The sequence below is a fragment of the Sinocyclocheilus anshuiensis genome, unplaced genomic scaffold (assembly GCF_001515605.1).
Source record: "Sinocyclocheilus anshuiensis isolate Anshui unplaced genomic scaffold, SAMN03320099.WGS_v1.1 scaffold796, whole genome shotgun sequence".
NCBI lineage: Eukaryota > Metazoa > Chordata > Actinopteri > Cypriniformes > Cyprinidae > Sinocyclocheilus > Sinocyclocheilus anshuiensis.
Window position 1 is genome coordinate 265,698 of NW_015557105.1, and position 22,668 is coordinate 288,365.

Genomic DNA, 22,668 nt, shown 5'->3' on the forward strand with positions numbered 1-22,668 from the left:
ACCTTTTTCAAAAACAGTAAAAAATCTTAATAATTCCAAACTTGTGAGCAGTAGTGAACATATTTGCACACAGAGGAGCTCCCGGGTTGACTGGCACCTGTCGAGACATACGGAGCTGTGAACACAAAGGCTGCTGTCTTCTCTATAGGCACAGGTGGCTGGAGAAGCGAGGGTTTGTGTTACATACACACACACACACACACACACACACACACACACACACTCCTGTGATATCAGCTGAGCTGCTACTGAGGGAATGTGATCTAACACACAGACCACATGGAGAAGGAAAACTTGACCCAAACACACAGTTCAAGCCTCTAAACGCTGAGGTTAAAAGCAGCCTATGGTCACAAAATAACAGCGTCAAAATGAACGTCTATGAAGAGTACGTACACTGTAAAAAATTACCGTGAATTTAAAAGACTAAAAGACTGTAAAAATGCTACAGTAAAAACCTGTCAAATGGTTAACGGTAAATTCCCCTACTATATACGGTTAAAAACGGTATTGGACATTACATGTAATTTTACAGTAGTATACCATTTTTGGAAGTGAAAAAGACCGTATAATTTACAGTGAATAACCGTAAATTGACATTCCCAGTATTCCCTGCATTACATTTAAAATTTGATGTTTTTTGTTGAAATAACTATGTTTCTTCTTATTTTTGTCTTATCAGTTTTGTATATTAGGGTTGTGTGTTACACCTAATGTTGTTAAATTAATGTTTATTTCATGATTTCAGTTTCATGTGTGTTACCATGATGGTGTTTAGTGTTTGTGTGAATGACACTGTGCACCTTTTATATATGTTATTATTTAAAAGCTGCTTGTGATGGGCTTTGGTTCATCATGTGACTTTCTCATCACCGCCTGCATTTGGTGGTTATCAGTGTATTACAAAGGTACAAAACTGATTTCAGTACTTTAATAGGTTTGTATATTAACATTATATCAGTTAATGAAATTACGGTATTTAACTGTAAAACCGTAAAACCTAAAATGTTGCTACCGTATGTTTTACCATAAAATTCCAGCAACCACAGCTGCCAGTTTCTTACCGTAAATTTTACGGAATTTTTTTTACAGTGTACTTAATGCTACTGTAATTTTTGTGAAATTAATCGCACGTGAAAATTTTGTGTTGAAATGAATGCATCTGAATCAGCTGTAATTTTCTTTTGTGGATACAATAAAAATGTGGCTCCAAAATACATACAAATGTTTAAAGATGTTAAAGTTATCAAAATAGGCATGCAAACCAAAAACAAAACTATAAATTCATGGAAAACCTCTAAAAAATTAATGGATATTTCAGAAAAACAGACATTTAAAACATGCTGGAACAAAATAGCACAGAAACCCACCAGGGTTATTATAGTTAACTAAAACCATAAGCAATGTTCATTACTTAAAATGTTAAAATGTTACTTTAACTGAATAAATGTTAACTGAAATAGAGAAAGAAATACATTTTGAAAACATTTTTTTTATTTAATTTTTTTTATAAAAAATATTTTATAGTGTATATTTAAAAAATATTTAATATATATTTAGCATTTTATTTCAGCTAGTAGCCAAAGCAGTTTCTTACTTTAATTTGATATACTAAAATAAAGTTGAACTAAAACTGAAATATATATTAATAAAAATGATATAGACATATTTAAAAAATAAAACTAATAAAAATGTCAAAAACACACAACAAAATTAATAAACTTTAGTTAAAATTTTAATGAAACAAAATTATAAATAAAATTATATAAACATATTAAAACAATGTAATTAGAAAATGTAAATAAAAAAACAATTACTAAAAAAATACAAAAAATATTACTAAATAATTACATTTAAATGAAAAAATATATATTAAATAAAAACGAACTCAAAATATTAATAAAAACTATAATAAAAAATAACATAGAAACCCAAAGCAACATTTCTCATTGCAATTTAATTTAAATTGATCTGTTAATAAATAAAACCAAAACTGAAATAAAAGTGAATAAACACTAAATAGACATATAAAAAAAACACACAATACAAAAACAATAAAAATGACAAAAATCCACACAACAAAATTACTCAAACTTTAGCTAAAATTTACATTAAAACATAAAATATAAAAATAAAACCCTAACTCAAAATATGAATAAAAACTAACGCAGAAAGCCATGGCTCACCTTCTCCCGTCTCTGTGGTCTGGTCTCGCAGCTGCTGAGCTCAGATGCCACATGTTCATCAGTCACTCCGGTTGGTCTGAGGAAAGCATGAAAGCTAAAGTAAGTCTGAGATCCTTCTTCAGCGGGGCGTGACGCTCGCGTCCTATCTGCTCGTGTCATCTCTCTTCCATACTGTCTCTGCCAAAGCCTTGAAGAGAGCGCGCTTACTATAGAACGTTATCTTGAGAAAAACCATAAGCCATTATAGCAGTAAAGAAGGTCAAAGATGAGCATCATTACACTGAATTTGTTAGTATTTTTAAATTCTAACAAATTCAATAAAAGCAAAGAAATTTGGGGGGAAAAATTTTTTTTGTAAATTATTTCATAAAATGAAGATTGTATCATTGAAAAAGAAGACAAAAAGTCTAGTGAAAAAAAAAATATATATATACGTATATATATATATATATATATATATATATATATGATTTTTCCCTAATGATTTCTGGCATAAAAGAAAAATCTATCATTTTGACACATACAATGTATTTTTGGCTAATAATATACCATATGTATATATATATATATACAATAAAATTAATACTTTTATTCATCAAGGATGTATTATATTGATCAAGTGGCAGTAAAGACATTTATAATGTTACAAAAGATTTATGTTTCAAATAAACTCTGTTCTTTTAAACTTTCTATTAATCAAATAATATTGAAATATAAAATATATCACAGTTTCCACAACATATGAAGAAGCACAAATGTTTTCAATATTGATAATAATCAGAAATGTTTCTTGAGCAGCAAATCAGCATATTAGAATGATTTCTGAAGATCATGTGACACTGAAGACTGGAGTAATGATGCTGAAAATACAGCTGCGCATCACAGAAATAAATTACACTTTAACAGATATTCACATAGAAGACACTTATTTTGAATTATAAAAATATTTCACAATTTTTACAGTATTTTTGATCAGTTAATGCAGTGTGAACAGTGGAACACACACATAGATTGTCCTCACTGAACCCAGATGAGAGCAGATGTCAGTCTGTATTGTCACATGGATTACAGGAAACACTCAAACAACCTCCAGGTGTTCATTCACACGAGAGCAAAGCTAAGACAAAACTCCTCCTTCACATCAATAAAACCTGCCAGAGCTTCACCATTCACCCCCTCATGTCCTTGCTGTTATATTCATTCAGTGACACACATTCATGAATCTTCAGTTTGCCTCACAGAAGCGTTTAAACTCTTCCTCTCAAGTTTCACTTTCAAACGCCACGATAAACACGAGAACCCGTTGCAATGATGTCAAACCGAAAGCATGAGGATCAGTAGTTCTGGATGAATTACTCCTTTTAACTGCACTACGAATACTCCCTTCACTATTTCCCCAGCGAACAGGAGTGAAATATGGCATTTAGTCCAGGTCTGTGATTTTCAAAGGCTGCGATTAGGAAGAGAAGGAAGCTGCGTATCAAACACCTGGATTGTGAGGGTTAGAGTTAGTCCAGTCTTTCATCTACTGAAATTACAGGCCAATGCTGGAGGAATTTCTGCGGGACAAACTCGCCGAGGGCTTTGAGAGATTCACTGCGAGAGAGTCAGAGACGGATGAATGCACAGACAGCAGAGCTTCACGTCAGGAAGACCGTAAATATCTCAGGAGGGAGTTTCTTCAGGTCACAGAGAATGTCACTGCGGTTTGGAGTCGATCAGAGAAGCTGTGGACGAGACTCATCTGATGACCTTTGAAAAGTTCAGGCAAAAGGGGAACTACAAACTATATTCCATCAAAAGCTGAAGCATCAGCTTTCTCTCAGATTTCTGATTAAGCACATAATTAAACAGATTTATAAAAAAATAATAATTCTAGGATGTTGTTTGTTCAACTCACTATAAGTACTTGTAAAAGTCATACTTCAGAAACTATCACAAACACAAAACTTGGAGGGAAAAAAAAACTGAAGTATCACCTTTCAGATATTATTGATGAAGGACAAATAAAAAGAAACTACTACATTTGACATTTTGTAAAGCAAAACTTGATACTAGGGTTTAAAAAAATAAAGAAATAAATAAATAAAAAATACAAAAAAAAAATATATACAATTAAATTAAATTAAATTAAATTAATAAAAATAAAATTTAAATTAAATTAAATTAAATTAAATTAAATTAAATTAAAATAAATTAAATTAAATTAAATTGGGGATATTTTTGAGAAAAAAAAACTGAAGTATCACCTTTCAGATATTATTGATGAAGAACAAATAAAAAGAAACTACTACATTTGACATTTTGTAATGCAAAACTTGATACTAGGGTGTTTAAAATTAAATTAAATTAAATTAAATTAAATTAAATTAAATTACAAACTTGGGATTTTTTTGGAAAAATATTTCTGATAAAGGACAAATAAAAAAAAGAGACTACATTAAACATTTTCTCATGCAAAACTAATACTAGGGTGTTTGTTCAAATCACTGTAAACACTAGTAAAAGTGATGCTTAAAAACCATTAACAAATATAGGGATTTAAAAAAAAAATCTGTAGTATTATCTTCCTCTCAACTATTTCTGAAAATCAAGAATAAACTAGACATTAAACATTTTCTGAGGCAAAACTTGATGCTAGTGTGTTGTTTGCGCAAAAATGATGCTCAAATACGATCAAAAACATTAACAAACCTGGGGATATTTAAAAAAAAAAAGAGAGAGAGAGAAAAAAAGCAGAAGAATCATACAGTTTTACATTGAAAATGGTCATACAAATTTACAATGGAAAAGTACTACAGTGGAATGCAACAAGTTCAGTGTGAACAGTCCAATAAGTTAATTGTAGTGATATTAGTGCATTATTTTACAAATGCACACAGTATTTAAATAAACACAATTCCCTAGTTTTGCAGCAGAAAATGACAATTTTTTTTGTCCCTTATCTTGCGTCCTTTATCTTTATCTTTAGATGCGTCTTGCATCTAAAAGCATGGCACTCAAAGTTGAAATTCAGCTTTGGTGAAATTAGTCTCTTTGTAAAAACAAAACTGTAAGACTGTTAGCTGAAATTGTGAATAACTCAAAAGCATGACAGGAGCTTGTACTGTGGATGTTGGGAGATAACTGACGGGTTTTTCGGGAAACGGCTCCTCGTCGCTTCCAGTAAAGCTTCAGAAATGAGCGAGAAGCGTGAGACACGACACGCTCGCCTGACTTCATCCTGTACCGCAACATAAAGACGACAGGAGTATTGCACGTCAAGCTCGAGCACGTGGGCGAGGTGCTTCCCGTTTTCATTTGGGTTAATTATACTCGTCTCCAGAGAACTAGCTGTATCTCAAGAGCAGTTCTTCAAGATCGTGACACAAGCGGCATCGTTAACGCAACCAAAATACAATCAGAGACACAAGAACTCACACACTTTTGGATCTGCATTCCTGGATCATGGTGCTCGCAACGCAGAGGTCATGGGTTCGATTCCTATGGAAAAAAAGAACCGATCAAATGTATAATGAATGCAATTTAAGTTGCTTGGATAAAAGCATCTGGCAAATGCATGAACGGAAACTGTAATGTAACTAACAGTGACGTCAAACAGAAAACCAACCATTATAATGGCTCTGTGAAACTTTCTGTGTTGACTCCATGTAGTGTAATTTAGGAGGTCACTGAGTTATACACTACCAGCCAAAACTTTGGATATTTTATGGATTTTTTAAATGTTTTTAATGTAGTCTCTTCTGTTCTCCAAGGCTGCATTTATTTGTTTAAAAATGTGAAATATTATTACGATTTAAAACAGCTGTTTTCTATGTGAATATCTGTTAAAGTGTAATTTATTTCTGTGATGCGCAGCTGAATTTTCAGCATCATTACTCCAGTCTTCAGTGTCACATGATCTTCAGAAATCATTTTGATTTGCTGCTAAAGAAACAGTTCTGATTATTATCAATGTTGAAAACAGTTGTGCTGCCCGATATTTTTGTGCATGATTCTTTTTATTTTTCAGGATTTTTTGATGAATAGAATATTCAAAAGAACAGTGTTTATTTGAAACTAATGTCTTTACTGTCACTTTAATATATCCTTGATGAATAAAAGTGTATTTTTTAAGCAGCACAACAGTTTTCAACATTGATCAGAAATGCTTCTTAAGCAGCAAATCAGCATATTAGAATGATTTCTGAAGATCATGTGACACTGAAGACTGGAGTAATGATGCTGAAAATACAGCTGCGCAAGGCAAAAGGGGAACTACAAACTATATTCCATCAAAAGCTGAAGCATCAGCTTTCTCTCAGATTTCTGATTAAGCACATAATTAAACAGATTTATAAAAAAATAATAATTCTAGGATGTTGTTTGTTCAACTCACTATAAGTACTTGTAAAAGTCATACTTCAGAAACTATCACAAACACAAAACTTGGAGGGAAAAAAAAACTGAAGTATCACCTTTCAGATATTATTGATGAAGGACAAATAAAAAGAAACTACTACATTTGACATTTTGTAAAGCAAAACTTGATACTAGGGTTTAAAAAAATAAAGAAATAAATAAATAAAAAATACAAAAAAAATATATATACAATTAAATTAAATTAAATTAAATTAATAAAAATAAAATTTAAATTAAATTAAATTAAATTAAATTAAATTAAATTAAAATAAATTAAATTAAATTGGGGATATTTTTGAGAAAAAAAAACTGAAGTATCACCTTTCAGATATTATTGATGAAGAACAAATAAAAAGAAACTACTACATTTGACATTTTGTAATGCAAAACTTGATACTAGGGTGTTTAAAATTAAATTAAATTAAATTAAATTAAATTAAATTAAATTACAAACTTGGGATTTTTTTGGAAAAATATTTCTGATAAAGGACAAATAAAAAAAAGAGACTACATTAAACATTTTCTCATGCAAAACTAATACTAGGGTGTTTGTTCAAATCACTGTAAACACTAGTAAAAGTGATGCTTAAAAACCATTAACAAATATAGGGATTTAAAAAAAAAATCTGTAGTATTATCTTCCTCTCAACTATTTCTGAAAATCAAGAATAAACTAGACATTAAACATTTTCTGAGGCAAAACTTGATGCTAGTGTGTTGTTTGCGCAAAAATGATGCTCAAATACGATCAAAAACATTAACAAACCTGGGGATATTTAAAAAAAAAAAGAGAGAGAGAGAAAAAAAGCAGAAGAATCATACAGTTTTACATTGAAAATGGTCATACAAATTTACAATGGAAAAGTACTACAGTGGAATGCAACAAGTTCAGTGTGAACAGTCCAATAAGTTAATTGTAGTGATATTAGTGCATTATTTTACAAATGCACACAGTATTTAAATAAACACAATTCCCTAGTTTTGCAGCAGAAAATGACAATTTTTTTTGTCCCTTATCTTGCGTCCTTTATCTTTATCTTTAGATGCGTCTTGCATCTAAAAGCATGGCACTCAAAGTTGAAATTCAGCTTTGGTGAAATTAGTCTCTTTGTAAAAACAAAACTGTAAGACTGTTAGCTGAAATTGTGAATAACTCAAAAGCATGACAGGAGCTTGTACTGTGGATGTTGGGAGATAACTGACGGGTTTTTCGGGAAACGGCCCCTCGTCGCTTCCAGTAAAGCTTCAGAAATGAGCGAGAAGCGTGAGACACGACACGCTCGCCTGACTTCATCCTGTACCGCAACATAAAGACGACAGGAGTATTGCACGTCAAGCTCGAGCACGTGGGCGAGGTGCTTCCCGTTTTCATTTGGGTTAATTATACTCGTCTCCAGAGAACTAGCTGTATCTCAAGAGCAGTTCTTCAAGATCGTGACACAAGCGGCATCGTTAACGCAACCAAAATACAATCAGAGACACAAGAACTCACACACTTTTGGATCTGCATTCCTGGATCATGGTGCTCGCAACGCAGAGGTCATGGGTTCGATTCCTATGGAAAAAAAGAACCGATCAAATGTATAATGAATGCAATTTAAGTTGCTTGGATAAAAGCATCTGGCAAATGCATGAACGGAAACTGTAATGTAACTAACAGTGACGTCAAACAGAAAACCAACCATTATAATGGCTCTGTGAAACTTTCTGTGTTGACTCCATGTAGTGTAATTTAGGAGGTCACTGAGTTATACACTACCAGCCAAAACTTTGGATATTTTATGGATTTTTTAAATGTTTTTAATGTAGTCTCTTCTGTTCTCCAAGGCTGCATTTATTTGTTTAAAAATGTGAAATATTATTACGATTTAAAACAGCTGTTTTCTATGTGAATATCTGTTAAAGTGTAATTTATTTCTGTGATGCGCAGCTGAATTTTCAGCATCATTACTCCAGTCTTCAGTGTCACATGATCTTCAGAAATCATTTTGATTTGCTGCTAAAGAAACAGTTCTGATTATTATCAATGTTGAAAACAGTTGTGCTGCCCGATATTTTTGTGCATGATTCTTTTTATTTTTCAGGATTTTTTGATGAATAGAATATTCAAAAGAACAGTGTTTATTTGAAACTAATGTCTTTACTGTCACTTTAATATATCCTTGATGAATAAAAGTGTATTTTTTAAGCAGCACAACAGTTTTCAACATTGATCAGAAATGCTTCTTAAGCAGCAAATCAGCATATTAGAATGATTTCTGAAGATCATGTGACACTGAAGACTGGAGAAATAATGATGAAAATACAGCTGCGCATCACAGAAATAAATTACACTTTAACAGATATTCACAGAGAAAACAGCTATTTCAAATTGTAATAATATTTCACAATATTTACTGTATTTTCAATCAAATAAACAACCTTGGTGTGCAGAAGAGACTATTTTCAAAAACATATTAAAATTCCAAATATTTTGGTTGCATACCAAACAAAACTTCAAACTTTACAAACACAAATTAGGAGCACAATGTCACATAACGGCTACGTAAACTAGATCATTTGCTCAGTTATCTCTGTAATGGCTCTTTCCTGTTTACTGAAGAGTTTGTCCAAGATGGATCTGGACAGCCATCAGACCTTTCAAAGCACCAGAGTTTGATCTTTTTGTGTTAAATGACAACAATACACTTGATGGCGTATATCTGAATACTACAACCACCACTGACCGAGTTACAAATCAGTTTCAACAGACGTAAACAACAACATTTTTTAAAAGTTATATAAATGTTAGGACAAAACATTCTTAAAGTAATGTCTTATAACATTCATAATATTTTTTATACGTTCTAATACCGTTGAGAGCAACATTCTCAGAACGTCCTTAGGATCGACAAAACATTCTTAAAGTAATGTCTTATAACATTCATAATATTTTTTTATACGTTCTAATACCGTTGAGAGCAACATTCTCAGAACGTCCTTAGGATGTTTTTTTCTACTTTTTTCCCCCCTTAGCTCTCAATGTTGAGAGAAAACACTGAAATAATGTTATATTTTGGGTGAGAATAAGTTAGTAGAACATCGTAAACATTTTAGTCATCTTTAAGTAAAATTCTAATCGCAATAAGAAAACTGGCAATTTTTCTTCTTTTTTTCTGTCTTTGAATACTAAAAAGAAACATTCAAATAATGTTATATTTTAGGTGAGAAAGTTAGAACAATTGTTTTAATCACAAGAAGAAAACCGAATATTTTTAATGTTCTTGGAGTATAAAAAAAAAACATTCAAATAACATTATATTTTGTGTGAAAATAAAGTTAGAATGTTTTAAGAAACCTTTATATAATGTTATAATCATGGCAAAACCGGACATTTTAACATTCTTAGACTATTCAAAATAAACATTCAAATAACGTTATATTTTGCGTGAAAATAAAGTTAGTAAAACTTTCTAATAAACATTTTTGCAGCCTTCCAATAATGTTATAATCACAACAAGAAAACTGGACATTTGAACATTTTAGGAACTTTTCAAAACGTTCCCACAATGTTTTTATAAACTGAGAGTCTGTCACTTCTTTTCAATGTTAAAATGCTTCCTCATATCCCAGTTTAATATGCAGAGGCTATAAATAAGTCATTAAACAAAATGTTTAAGACGCTGCATTGAATGGTTTCAACATTTTTTGTCTGATCAATGGAGGATGAAAGGAAACCTGTTTGAAAACAGTCACTATTTTTGCAAAGAAATCACACACTTCACCTTTAACTATGACAAAAACCCTCAGCTGTATCTGAAACTTGAATTATGCTGCCTATGATGTACTACAATTCTGTACAAGCTGTTTGCTATTTGATAGAAAGAGTAGAAATAGCATCTGATGGAGCAGAATTTAGTCAAATTGTTTATAATGTAGGTTTGTTCAAAAAAATACATATGATTCAGTCTGCAGAAAATATGATTAGCCATTAAACTCTTGAATTTCTTCATCATCATCATCATCTTTGGAAGTCTGTCTGGTTTCACCTCCACACAAAACACATGGACTGACTGAGCACAGAAAGCAGCTTCCATCTAGAGGTGAACGAGAATATGACATATAAAAGTTCATGAAGGGCGTTCCACGAAATGCTTTTTCTGCTTTTAATGCAAAAGAAGCCAAACCTGAGGGAGATGCAAACACAATGCCACTAAAAACTAATTAAATCTACTCCAAACTACACATCAAAACATGTGGAGAGCACTAGTTTGATGTTTGCATGCATTTTCCTCCGTTCTCAAGCCGTTGCACATTAGTATTCTGGTTGCACTGGTCAGAAGAAGAGCAAGAGGAGGCGAGTAGAGAAAAGCAGCCCATAGGACGCCTGGCCACTTCATATTGCACATTGCTAAGCAACTGCTTGAAGAAACAGGGAATTTGTACAGTGTTTGGTTAAAAAAAAAAAAAAGTTGAAAATGTGATTCTGTTATGGCCATTCTTGAAATCTTATTTCATGCATTTTTTTTATTTATTTTTTTTATCTGCAAGTTCAGATTTGTTACTTATCAATGCTTCTTACTGATTTTGGAAGATTTTATATATTATGCAAAAATACAAAATATATATCATATTTATTTATTTAATTTAGTAAACATTATTAAATATATTTTGTTTTTATATAAATAACATTTTAAATAAATTATATATATATATAATCAGTGTTGGGAAGGTTACTTTGGAAATGTAATAGGTTACAGATTACAAATTACCCTGTCTAAAATGTAATAAGTAGTGTAACTATTGCAATTACTTTATTAAAGTAATGTAACTGATAACATTTGATTACTTTTTGATTACTTTTCTAAATTTCTAATGTTTTCAACTGTTAATCATTTTCAAACATGTAAAGCAGGCAGGGTTAACCTTACAGTAGTGCTCAACACCGATTACTGTCACTTTCGAAATCCTTCATCACTTATATTAACATTATAATAATTTAATTTAAAATCTGACAAAATCAAGCTTACTTTGAGATCATCCTGAGGTTAAATACAGATTAAAAACCATAACAAGAAACAGTTTAATAGCTATGATACTGTTTTTGAAATCAAATCTTTGCATAGTTATGACAGGAAACACTGGCATCTAACAATGGCTTGGAAAAAACAGTTCATCTTAAAAAATAAAGCATATACATAAACCCAAACAGGAAATAAAACAGTTATCAAATAAGCATGTGTCATATTCTGTGTCTCCTGAAACATTAGTGTCTCGTATTTTAGAGCAGTCACTGCAATTTATGAAAGAAATATATTAAATCTGTATGTGGGTGTGTGTGTGAAAAAAAAAACTGATGTAATCCCCTTTGTAATCGTTAATGTTTTCATAAGTAACTGTAATTTAATTACACATTTTTTTTCTCAGTAACTGTAACTGATTACGTAATTTAGTTACATGTAACTAGTTACTCCCCAACACTGATTATAATATAAGACGCATTTTATTATTTCATATTTTAATATTGTACATAATATAACCAGAATTTGCAAAGCATGTGCATTTCTCCTTTCTACATTTATCTGAGTAACAGCACAGCAGTAGTTGAAAATGCAGAAATCGTCTGTATAGAAAATCTGTATCAAACTAAGACCACAAACACAATATGTAACCTGCATTAGCACAGCAATAAAATTTCCCCACATAAATGATCCTTAAATGTGTTAATAACAGCATTTAACGAGCTCTGAATTACAGAAGGTGATGTGCAACATGAAAATCACATCTGCTTTTAATGCGCCGTGAGATGCGCAGCCATCAATCATTCACTTAACGACATGACACACTCAAACACAACCACGTGGCAGCAATTACAGAAATAATAATCACCATAATTACAACAACTTGCATTACAGTGGGAACTTGGAGTATTTAGAGATAAAATAACCAGTAATGAACCAATACATTGATTAATCTGCCGATATTTGCTCATTTTTAAATATTATTGCCATTGTCTTTCATTTGAGCATCAACCAAAATCAATCATTTTAAACATCCACCGTAATTCACATTTTTCTGTTTCCAAAAATCTTTGAATAAATAGTGTAAAGTGTCTCTAGACTTCAGCATCGGCCAGTAAATATTTGATAGTTGTGTCAAAAATGAAACGATGCAGTCAGTCAAATCTACATGTAAGCAGGTCACATGACTTTTCTTGTGCTAAGTAAAAGCCAGCAGGCGAAGCATGCAACTTTTATGCACAAAATGTCCTTTCCTCTGACTTTTTCTGTGGTTTTATTCATCCTACAAACTCCTCAAATACACCGGTCGAGAGGTGTAACGGAGGCCAGCGGTAGGTGCTGTGCAGGTAAACTAGCGACTGACGCTGTTGGCTGCAGTCTTTAGCCTCCTTGTTAGTGCGTCTGCCTCCCACGCCGGAGATCCGGGTTCGAGACCCACTTGGAACGAGAATGAGGTGTGGCGGTGAGGACCCGGGAGAGAGGGGTTACAGAGGCAGAGGGAGAGAAAATCGTACCTGATTCAACTTGACTCAAATTAGTGTGGAAAGAAAAAGTGGCTCTGTTTTGTTTGGAAGCCCAGTCCTGAACTTAGTGAACCATTTTCCCTGTGGATTCAACTCAAGAGGCTCAGAGCCTAATCGGGTAGAAGGGCAGAATGAGGCAATTGTTCAACTCGCTCTTTGATGTCACTGCAACAACATATCCAGCCGCAACCAAACTGTTGCTCGCGAGTTGAGAAAATGCATATGTGCTTAAAGGAATAACACTGGCTATATACAGTACATTCAAATCCAGAATATCAGGCTTCAATCGTGTCCAGCACTGTAAGTGAATTCTCTTCTCTTCAGACAGGCCATTATGAGGCAGATGTATGTATTGTAATATCGAAGCTGTTCTCTTTCTCCCTTCAGCATCTCAGACAAACTCCCAGCGCCTCTATTATGTTGCAGAGCTTTTCTCATGCGTGCGTCTCAATGCGAGTCAGAGCGGCAGATAATCGCATTTTCCTAAGAAAGGCTTAGTCGTGCAAACTAGCACAACTGTCTCTATATGAATAAGAGGATGCATGAACAGAACAAGCAGCGTAACATCTTCAGCAAAAGTGCTCTGGGAACAAATGTGCTCAATAGAGCTGATGCAGACGTAGATGTTTAGAGAACAGGTGGATGATACAATGCTATACACACACACACACACACACACACACACACACTTAATGATAGTATAAGATATGCACACAGAACTGTAGCAATAAAATGAACATAATTTTACAGTATTTACCCAATATGCACAAAATAACAGGGAATGATCTCAGAACTTTGGTTATCGTTCTGGTTACTTTCTGAACAGTAACATTAGAACGTTCGTCAAAGTAATCTGGTCTTTAATAATTAATAATAGTTCAAAAACTTTAGCACAAAACATTATTTATACATCGTTCATGGAACTTTTTTCCTGAAACATTCATTTAACATCTCTTAAAAATTACTAATAAAATGTTCATCAATATCTGGTCTCTAATAATGTTCTCAAAACTTTAGCATAAAAACTATAATGTTTTATTTATAAATTGATCATGGAAGATTTTTTTCCTGAAACAATTGTCTAATGTTTTTTGAACGTTACTAATAGAACATTCGTTAAATTTATCTGGTTTTTAAGAATTTTCTGAAAATATAAACTTTTTTTTTTTTAAATGATAAAAGCATAAAAAAGTTATTTATACATTGTTCATTTTTTCCTGAAACATTCATCTAACTTTTTTTTTTTAAATGTTACTAATAAAACGTTATATAGCACAGGCACATTATTTATGCATCTTCATTTAACGTTTTTTTCCTGAAGTGTCTGTCTAACATTTTTAAATGTTACTAATAGGATCTTTTTAGGATTTATCTGGTCGTTAATAATGTTCTCAAAACGTTTGCACAAAAATTTTATTTATACACATTTATTGAACATTTTTTTCCTGAAGCGTTCAACTAACGTTTTCTAAATGTTACCAATAAAACGTTCGTCAAAGTTTTCTGCTCTTTATTGTTCTCAAAACTTAAAAAGAAAAACATTATTTATACATCATTCATGAAACATCTTTTCCTGAAACATTCATCTAACGTTTTTAAATGTTACTTCTTGTTTCAAAACATTCGGATAACATTTAAAGTAACATTCCCACAATGTTTGCAAAATGATCAAATGGAATGTTCACGTAGCGTTTGCATAACCACCAAGAATAAACGTTTTGAAGTTTAGAGAACATTGGGAAAAAGTTTTTATAACTTAACTGGAACGTTAGCAAAACATTTGAAACAGTAACTGTGCACTATCCAGCAAGGATGCAGGTAGATTTTGGGACTGACATCAGACATTTCCAATTGTGCATAAATAAATTCTCAAAATAACCAAATATCGTCCGATTAATCGGCCTGGATGATATTTCAATCTATCATTAACCATAAGTGACCCTGGACCACAAAACCAGTCATAATGATTTATACAATAATGGAATAAATAAGCGTTCCATTGATGTATGGTTTGTTAGGATAGGACAATATTTGGTCGAGATACAACTATGCACTGCATATAATATGATCACAACGAAAGTTTCCCTGCTGAAATAATGCTTTAAACCAGCCCATGATGCTTTGCTGGTCCCAAGTTCTCAGCATAATCAAATAAATGTTATTTTATATTAATTAACCAGGTAATTGAGATATAAAAATGTTTGCATGGTCCGTTTTGTCATCTCGGGCCCTTGTTTAACACTCTGCATGTGGAGTTTGTCAGGTGGAGGATTGTAGTAATCGCTCTCTTACCTTCTCTATATGCTGTGCAAGCGTAGCGCAGCGATGCGTCGCGTCAGTTCCGTCGCGCTGCGCAGTTGTGCGCAGATGAAGGAATGCGAGTGAGCGTGTGAAAGTGCGACGCTAAACTGGCATTATTTCTAACTTTCACCCAGTCCGACTGAAGCAGCCCGTTATCAACGGCAGAGGAGGTTCTCTCGCGCAGCACAAAGTAGGTACATTTGCATTTCTCCGACCCTCCCCTCGCTTTTCACCAGTCATTGTGTGGCGCGGTTGGGGTCCTTATTTGGCCCCCGATTAAATCCTCACTGGCCCGCTCTCAAAAAACGCCTTATAAGCAGTTCTGGTGTGACACATCGCGTTAAGACCTTGTTTTCTATATGCTCTTCTGATACTGAATGCATCGAAACAAATTCACAAAAAGCTTTAGATATTGTTACAAACAAGGTATTGGAGCAACAGGTGTCATAGTAAAAATGAAAAGACACTTGAGGCATCATTTGAGGTTCCTCAGACTGACAGAGAACATGCTCTTCTCAGAGTTCCTCAAATAGCTTAATTATATCTCAAGTCTTTCCTTTAAGATGGGGTTTCTGGAGGATAGTCAATGAAGAAATGTATGGTTCATGTCTTAAGTTCTCCAGAAGGTTCCACCAGTGTGACAACCAGAAATTTTACATGTCTTTGTTATGATTTCGTAACATTTTCAGAATACATACATTTTTTTAAATGCTGGGTAGTTGAAATTTAACATTTTTATTTTCTAATATATATATAATTTTCTTATATTTTTAATGCCTTTTGCTGTTTAATTCTAGTCTAAGCATCAGGTTATTTAGCTGCACATATAATAAATCTAGAAGAATTATCAAAATGTTTAAAGTAGTTTTAGATAAATAAGAAATATAGCATGTCATTGTCAACTGCATAGGGTGTCTGCAAATTATTTACAAACACACACACACACACACACACATATATATATATATAAAAATTTTAAAATAAATGTATGCATTTAGCAGACGCTTTTATCCAAAGCGACTTACAGTGCATTCAGGCTATACATTTTACTTTTTATTCAATTCTGTGTAATTCAATTCTCAATTCTTTATTCAATTGATTTTTTTTTTTCAATTCTGTGAAAAAAAGTCATAATTGCAAGTTAAAAAGTCATAATTGCGTGATATAAAAAGTCATAATTGAGAGATATAAACTCACAATTCTGACTTTTTTTCTCGCAATTGCGAGTTTTATTCAGTGGCGGAAACGGGCTTCCATAATTACGTTACCTGACAGGACTCTGAAATAAATATTGCGAGAAGAAATCACATTCTGTCAGGAGAGCGGCCCGCGGTTTTTTTTTAGCCAATCATTTTGCGCGTTCGAGTTTACCGCGAACCGGTTGGTTGACGTGTCATTGCAGGGCGGAGTTAAAGAGAGAGGGGTGTGGCTAAAGTACTTTACCTCATTTTTAACAGCGTGGTGGTCAAAAATTGACTTTTTTTTTTAATTATGTACTACATTTTAATTTGTTAATGGTTTTTTATTTTATATTTTGTATTTTTTAGCAGATTTTATCATACTAAAATATATTTACGGAATAGTTTTTTTGTTCATATAGCAAGTGCTTAAGGTAAAAGGTAAAAATTTTCAGTCAAAAATGACCGAACAACAGAGAATGAAGTCAGTTTATACATTTCTCTGACTGAGAGAATTTAAGGCAGACGTCAAATGCATTAGATGTATTTTATTATAAAATTTTTAAAAACAAATGCATATGTATAAACCATGATAAATATGCATATGCAGTATAATCATACAGTAAAATGTTTATATTCATATAGTTTTTATTTTTAAACATAAAGGATATTTTAGCATTCAAACTAGCAGTGGTGATATTTCCTCGTTCAGTCAATGGCAGGGTCTCCCAAAGGAGAAATAGCCTTTTTTTTCCAGAAAAGCTACAGAGCAGCACTGTTCACCTGAGAAAAAATACTTGAAGAGACACCGTCACACAAAACCATCTGAGTGACGGAGAGAAATCTGCGGCCGAGCAGAGCATCACGGCTAAATTACACAATATGATCATTTTAAATATCATGGGGTCATTCCTTCTATGCAGTATATTTCATGACCCCATTCATACATGTCTGTATATACTGGATAAAATCCTAAAGATGGAAATCACATTAGTTTCCTTTATTGCAATTAAGTGAATTGGTTTGATTGCTGTTTTTATTTTCCCTGGGTCTCTAATTTAAATGTTTCAAATTAAATATGTATATATACGCTACCAGGGAAAAGTTTGGTATAATAAAGATTTTTTAATATATATTTTCAAAAAAAGTCTCATGATTTGAATGTTTTCTGAAGGATCGTGTGACACTGAAGACTGGAGAAATGATGCTGAAAATTCAGCTTTGAACACAGAAATAAATTATATTTTACAATATATCACAATAGAAAATAGTTATTTTAAATGCTAATAATATTTCACAATATTACTGTTTTTACTGTATTTTTTATCAAGTAAATGCAGCCTTGGTGAGGAGAAGAGACTTCTTTCAATAACATTAAAAAATCTTAATTATTCCAAACCTTTGACTGCAAGTGAGTGTGTGTGTGTGCAAAGTGTTTAAATAATTTGCATGAATTATTAAAAATGTATATATATATTTATAGTTCATGAACACTTATTAATATTAAAATTATGCAAAATTGGTTTGAATGAATGATTCAATGACTCACTCATAAATACTTGTTTCATTACTGGATGAATCAGTGTTTTTGAACGAATCTCTTGTATGATTCAAAGACAAATAGGCCAACATTTTAAGCATACTCTCTGTGTCAGCAGCAGCGCGAATGCAGATTTCAATGTTCCGGTATGACGTTTTCAAAGATTTATCGTTGTCATTTAGAAGTGAGATTGCGTGAGTGTTTGAATCGACGATAAATCGATTCGTGTATCGATTCTGAGATTATCCAAATGCATCGTGATTCTCTCTCGATCGATTCTGAGCGATTTCTGGTTTTGAACAGCAGATGGCGCTGCATGCTTTAGAAACAGCCGTACTCTGCTTGTCTCCAAATCCTTATACACACTTAAACCTAAAACAATCATTCATAAAATTAGAAAAGGTTGAAGTGAATTACACGGGTGTTCACAGTGGGCTGTGTTTACATTAATCTCAAGTCAAAAAAGCATAAAAGCTGAGGTGCAAGTACATTTAACCACTTACATGTCTCAGCCGAACGCTACGGCTGGGAAAATAAATCGATGCATCGCGAATCGAGAAATTATTCTGCATCGATTCTGAGATTTTCCGAAGGCATCGTGATTCTCTCTTAAAATAATCATTTATACAGTTTGAAAAGGTTGAAGTGAATTACACGGGTGTTCATAGTGGGCTGTGTTTACATTAATCTGGCTTCATAAAAGCATTCTGAGCCGAGGTGAAGTTACATGACTCAATGCTCTTCGTGAGTGTGTGGATAAAAACTACAGTAGAGCGCCATCTGCTGTTAAAAACTAAGCTCAGAATAGATTCCAGAGAGAATCGCGATGCATTCGGAAAATCGTAGAATCGATCCACGAATCGATTCTGCATCAATTTATCCTCGCAGCCCTTCCGAACACACAAGGGCTCATCTTCGTGAGCATTTGAGTGTGTGGTTTAAAACTAGCCTAGAGCGCCATCTGCTGTTAAAAACTAAGCTCAGAATCGATTCCCAGAGAGAGTCGCGATGCATTCGGAAAACCTCAGAATCTATCCATCAACCGATTTATCGTCACAGCCCTATTAATCGTGCAGCTCTACGTGACGGGCTTAGTCCAGCCTGAAGTGAGCTCACATCCACAGCTCTATGAGTTCGTCTGTACCATCACGTCTGGTGGTAGTGGTGATGATGATGGTGTTCGTGATGATGATGGTGTTCGTGTCGCTGGACCACAGGCAGCACAAAGCCGGCGCTGTGTTCGCTGATGGGCGAGGGCTGCTGTGGTTGGGTGTGTTTGGAGGGCGACAGCGCCTGTTCTCTGGCTCTGGCTCTCGATCTCTTGCTGTGGCTGTGCTGGAGACCCGTCGAGGGCTGAGGCTGGCTCTGCTGGGCGAGATGGTACACATCCGCCGGATAGAAGCCGTGGCACTTGCTGGTTTTGGCCGCAGACTGGCCGCCTTTGGAGGTGCTCCTGGGGGATCTGATGGACTGGGGCCCGGCGCGCACACGGGGATCCGGGGCCGCGCAGGGGTGAGAGAGGACCTGAGACCGCCGCTGATGGGCGTGAGTCTCGGGCTCGTGGGAACGAGAACGGCTCTGATCGTGTGAAGACCGTGACGGCTGCTCTTGCTGGGCCGCAGGAGGAGAGGAACCTTGATGAAGGAGCAAATTAAAGAGAATATATTATATATTTTATAAAAGGTTACAAAAACCAAGGAATTATATTTTATAAAGGGTCAGAATAATTATCAAAATTACGGAAAATATATTTTATAAAGCGTCAGCACAATTATTAAAATTAAGGGAAATATACTTTAAATATAGGCTGGCAAAATGAAAAAATAAATTAAGGAGTTATAATATAAACAGTCAGCACAGTAATCAAAATGAAGGAAAATATATTTTACAAAAGGCTGGCAACATGAACAAAAATTAAGCAATCATATTTTATAAAGGGTCAGAACAACAATTATTATTTTTTAAAAGGTAGGAAAAATTGCCAAAAATTAAGGGATTATATATTATAAAGGGTCAGAACAATGGCTGAAGTTAAAAGTTAAAGAAAATATATTTCTAAAGGGTTAGCAAAATGAACACAAGTTAAGGAATTATATATTATAAAAGGTCAGAAAAGTAAACAAAAATTAAGGAATTATACATTCAAAATTAAGGAACTATATTTTATAAAGGGTCAGAACAACAATCAAAATTAAGGAAAACATTGTAGAAAACATCAGAAAAATGAACAAAAAATAAGCAATTATATTTTATAAAAGAAAATAAAAAAATATAATACTTTGGATAAAGAAAATCCTGTTTTCGGGAAAATTAATAAAACGCAATTTAAAAAATCTGCATAAATTAAAAGCAGCACAACAAGTACTACCATGATGAGAAATTGGAGGGGGTGAGCTTAATGTATGAAAATGTAAAAAAAAAAAGATATTAATGCCTCAAGGGTCCTAATATTGCTTATTTTCATGCAAAATAGTTATTTGTTTTCATTTTGTGCTGTGAAATATGACATTTCTTGATGGGTTTTGTGAGACTCACCCTTCAGTGTTTGTGAAGTATTTTTGTGTGAAATCTGACCCTGAGATTCTCCCTTTAATTTCTAATCATTCAAACAGCACACGTTTCTGTGAATTGTTTGCTGTAATGACTGGAAACGTCAGTGTTAAGGACTGTGTTTCTGTGATATTACACACGTTCAGCAGAGTCTTACTGTCAAATCTGGAGGTGTAGTTCTCTATTCCCGCCAGATCCAGGTAATGGTTTCGTCTCTCTGTGTTCTCGTCCACACAGTACTGATTCTGACCTCTGTGAGAAACACACATCATGTGGACATACGGCACACAAATGCTGATTCACACGATACACAAGCGCCAGCGGCTCACCTGATGTGTGTGTCCTCTGCGTGAACCGACTCGATGCGACTCAAGCGACTGTCTGAAGCAGGAGCGAAGAAAGTTCAGAAATTAGGCACAAAACCAAGTAGAGTTCTGTTTTTTAAGGCTGCTTTTACAACAGTGTCTCCTGATGTGTGTGTCCTCTGCGTGAACCGACTCGATGCGACTCAAGCGATTGTCTGAAGCAGGAGCGAAGAAAGTTCAGAAATTAGGCACAAAACCAAGTAGAGTTCTGTTTTTTAAGGCTGCTTTTACAACAGTGTCTTATGCAATCAGAAATGTGACCCTGGAGCACAAAACCAGTCATAAGGGTCAATTTTTAGAAATTGAGATTTATACATCATCTGAAGGCTGAATAAATAAGCTTTCCATTGATGTATGGTTTGTTAGGATAGGAGGACAATATTTTGCTGAGATACAACTATTTGAAAATCTGGAATCTGCGGGTGCAAAAAAATCTAAATATTGAGAAAATCACCTTTAAAGTTGTCCAAATGAAGTTCTTAGCAATGCATATTACTAATCAAAAAATAAAATGCTAAAATACTAAAAATTAAACTAAAATCAAAATGAAAACTGAAAAAGTGAAAGCCAATAAAAATATTAATGAAAACTATAATAGTATAAAATAATACTAAAATAACACTGCAACCATAAAATATCTAAAATGCAAAACACAGTATACAATATTTAAAAAAATATTATTTAATGTTTTATATATTAGAAATATATTTATTTGTGTAAACCCATAAATTATAACAGGTTCATAATAGATAACTAAAATTAAAACTAAAACCATACAAAGAATCAACTAAAATAAACATTAACTGAAAAAAAAAACTTTTTAGATTATATTTAAAAAAAAACTAATAAAAATGACAAAAACACAACAAAAAACTTCAACTAAAATTAAAGTGAAAACAGAAAAAGAAAAAAAATTTGATTCAAAATATTAACAAAAACACTTTTTTAGACTATATTTAAAAAAAACTAATAAAAAATGACAAAAACACAAAAGTACTAAACCTTCAAATAAAATTAAAGTGAAAACAGAAAAAAGTTTAATTTGATTCAAAATATTAACAAAAACACTTTTTTAGACTATATTTAAAAAAAACTAATAAAAAATGACAAAAACACAAAAGTACTAAACCTTCAAATAAAATTAAAGTGAAAACAGAAAAAAGTTTAATTTGATTCAAAATATTAACAAAAACACTTTTTTAGACTATATTTAAAAAAAACTAATAAAAAATGACAAAAACACAAAAGTACTAAACCTTCAAATAAAATTAAAGTGAAAACAGAAAAAAGTTTAATTTGATTCAAAATATTAACAAAGCTACAATAATATATCAATGATACTGATTAAAGTGTGCACTTGTTTTATAATATTAGTTTGATTGTTTTGGGTCTTTTAACTGTTAGTGCTTCATAATTTTTTGTCCATCAAGGTCCAAATTAAAAGGGAAAATAATCAAGTCAGATGAATCACCTTTAATTTGTGAAGTATTTAATTAATAATGGCTTGGTTATTTCAAATAGTAACTTTTTAAATTATATTTCCAGCTGAAATCACTGAAGTACAGTGGGTACGGAAAGTATTCAGACCCCCTTAAATTTTTCACTCTTTGTTATATTGCAGCCA

The 22,668-nt window shown here is 32.9% G+C and overlaps 1 protein-coding gene across 1 annotated transcript in view; it reads right to left on the reverse strand.

Moving 5' to 3' along the window:
- Positions 1–19,269: 19,269 nt before the first annotated feature.
- LOC107677643 (protein naked cuticle homolog 2-like) overlaps positions 19,270–22,668 on the reverse strand; it is a 45,669-nt gene continuing 42,270 nt past the window's right edge. The window contains exons 8-11 of the mRNA XM_016472629.1: positions 21,137–21,199; positions 21,009–21,075; positions 20,837–20,931; positions 19,270–19,763 (exon numbers count right to left, since the gene is read on the reverse strand). Coding sequence (XP_016328115.1) covers positions 19,276–19,763; positions 20,837–20,931; positions 21,009–21,075; positions 21,137–21,199 — 713 coding nt within the window. The 3' untranslated portion in view covers positions 19,270–19,275. The remainder of the gene's footprint in view (positions 19,764–20,836; positions 20,932–21,008; positions 21,076–21,136; positions 21,200–22,668) is intronic.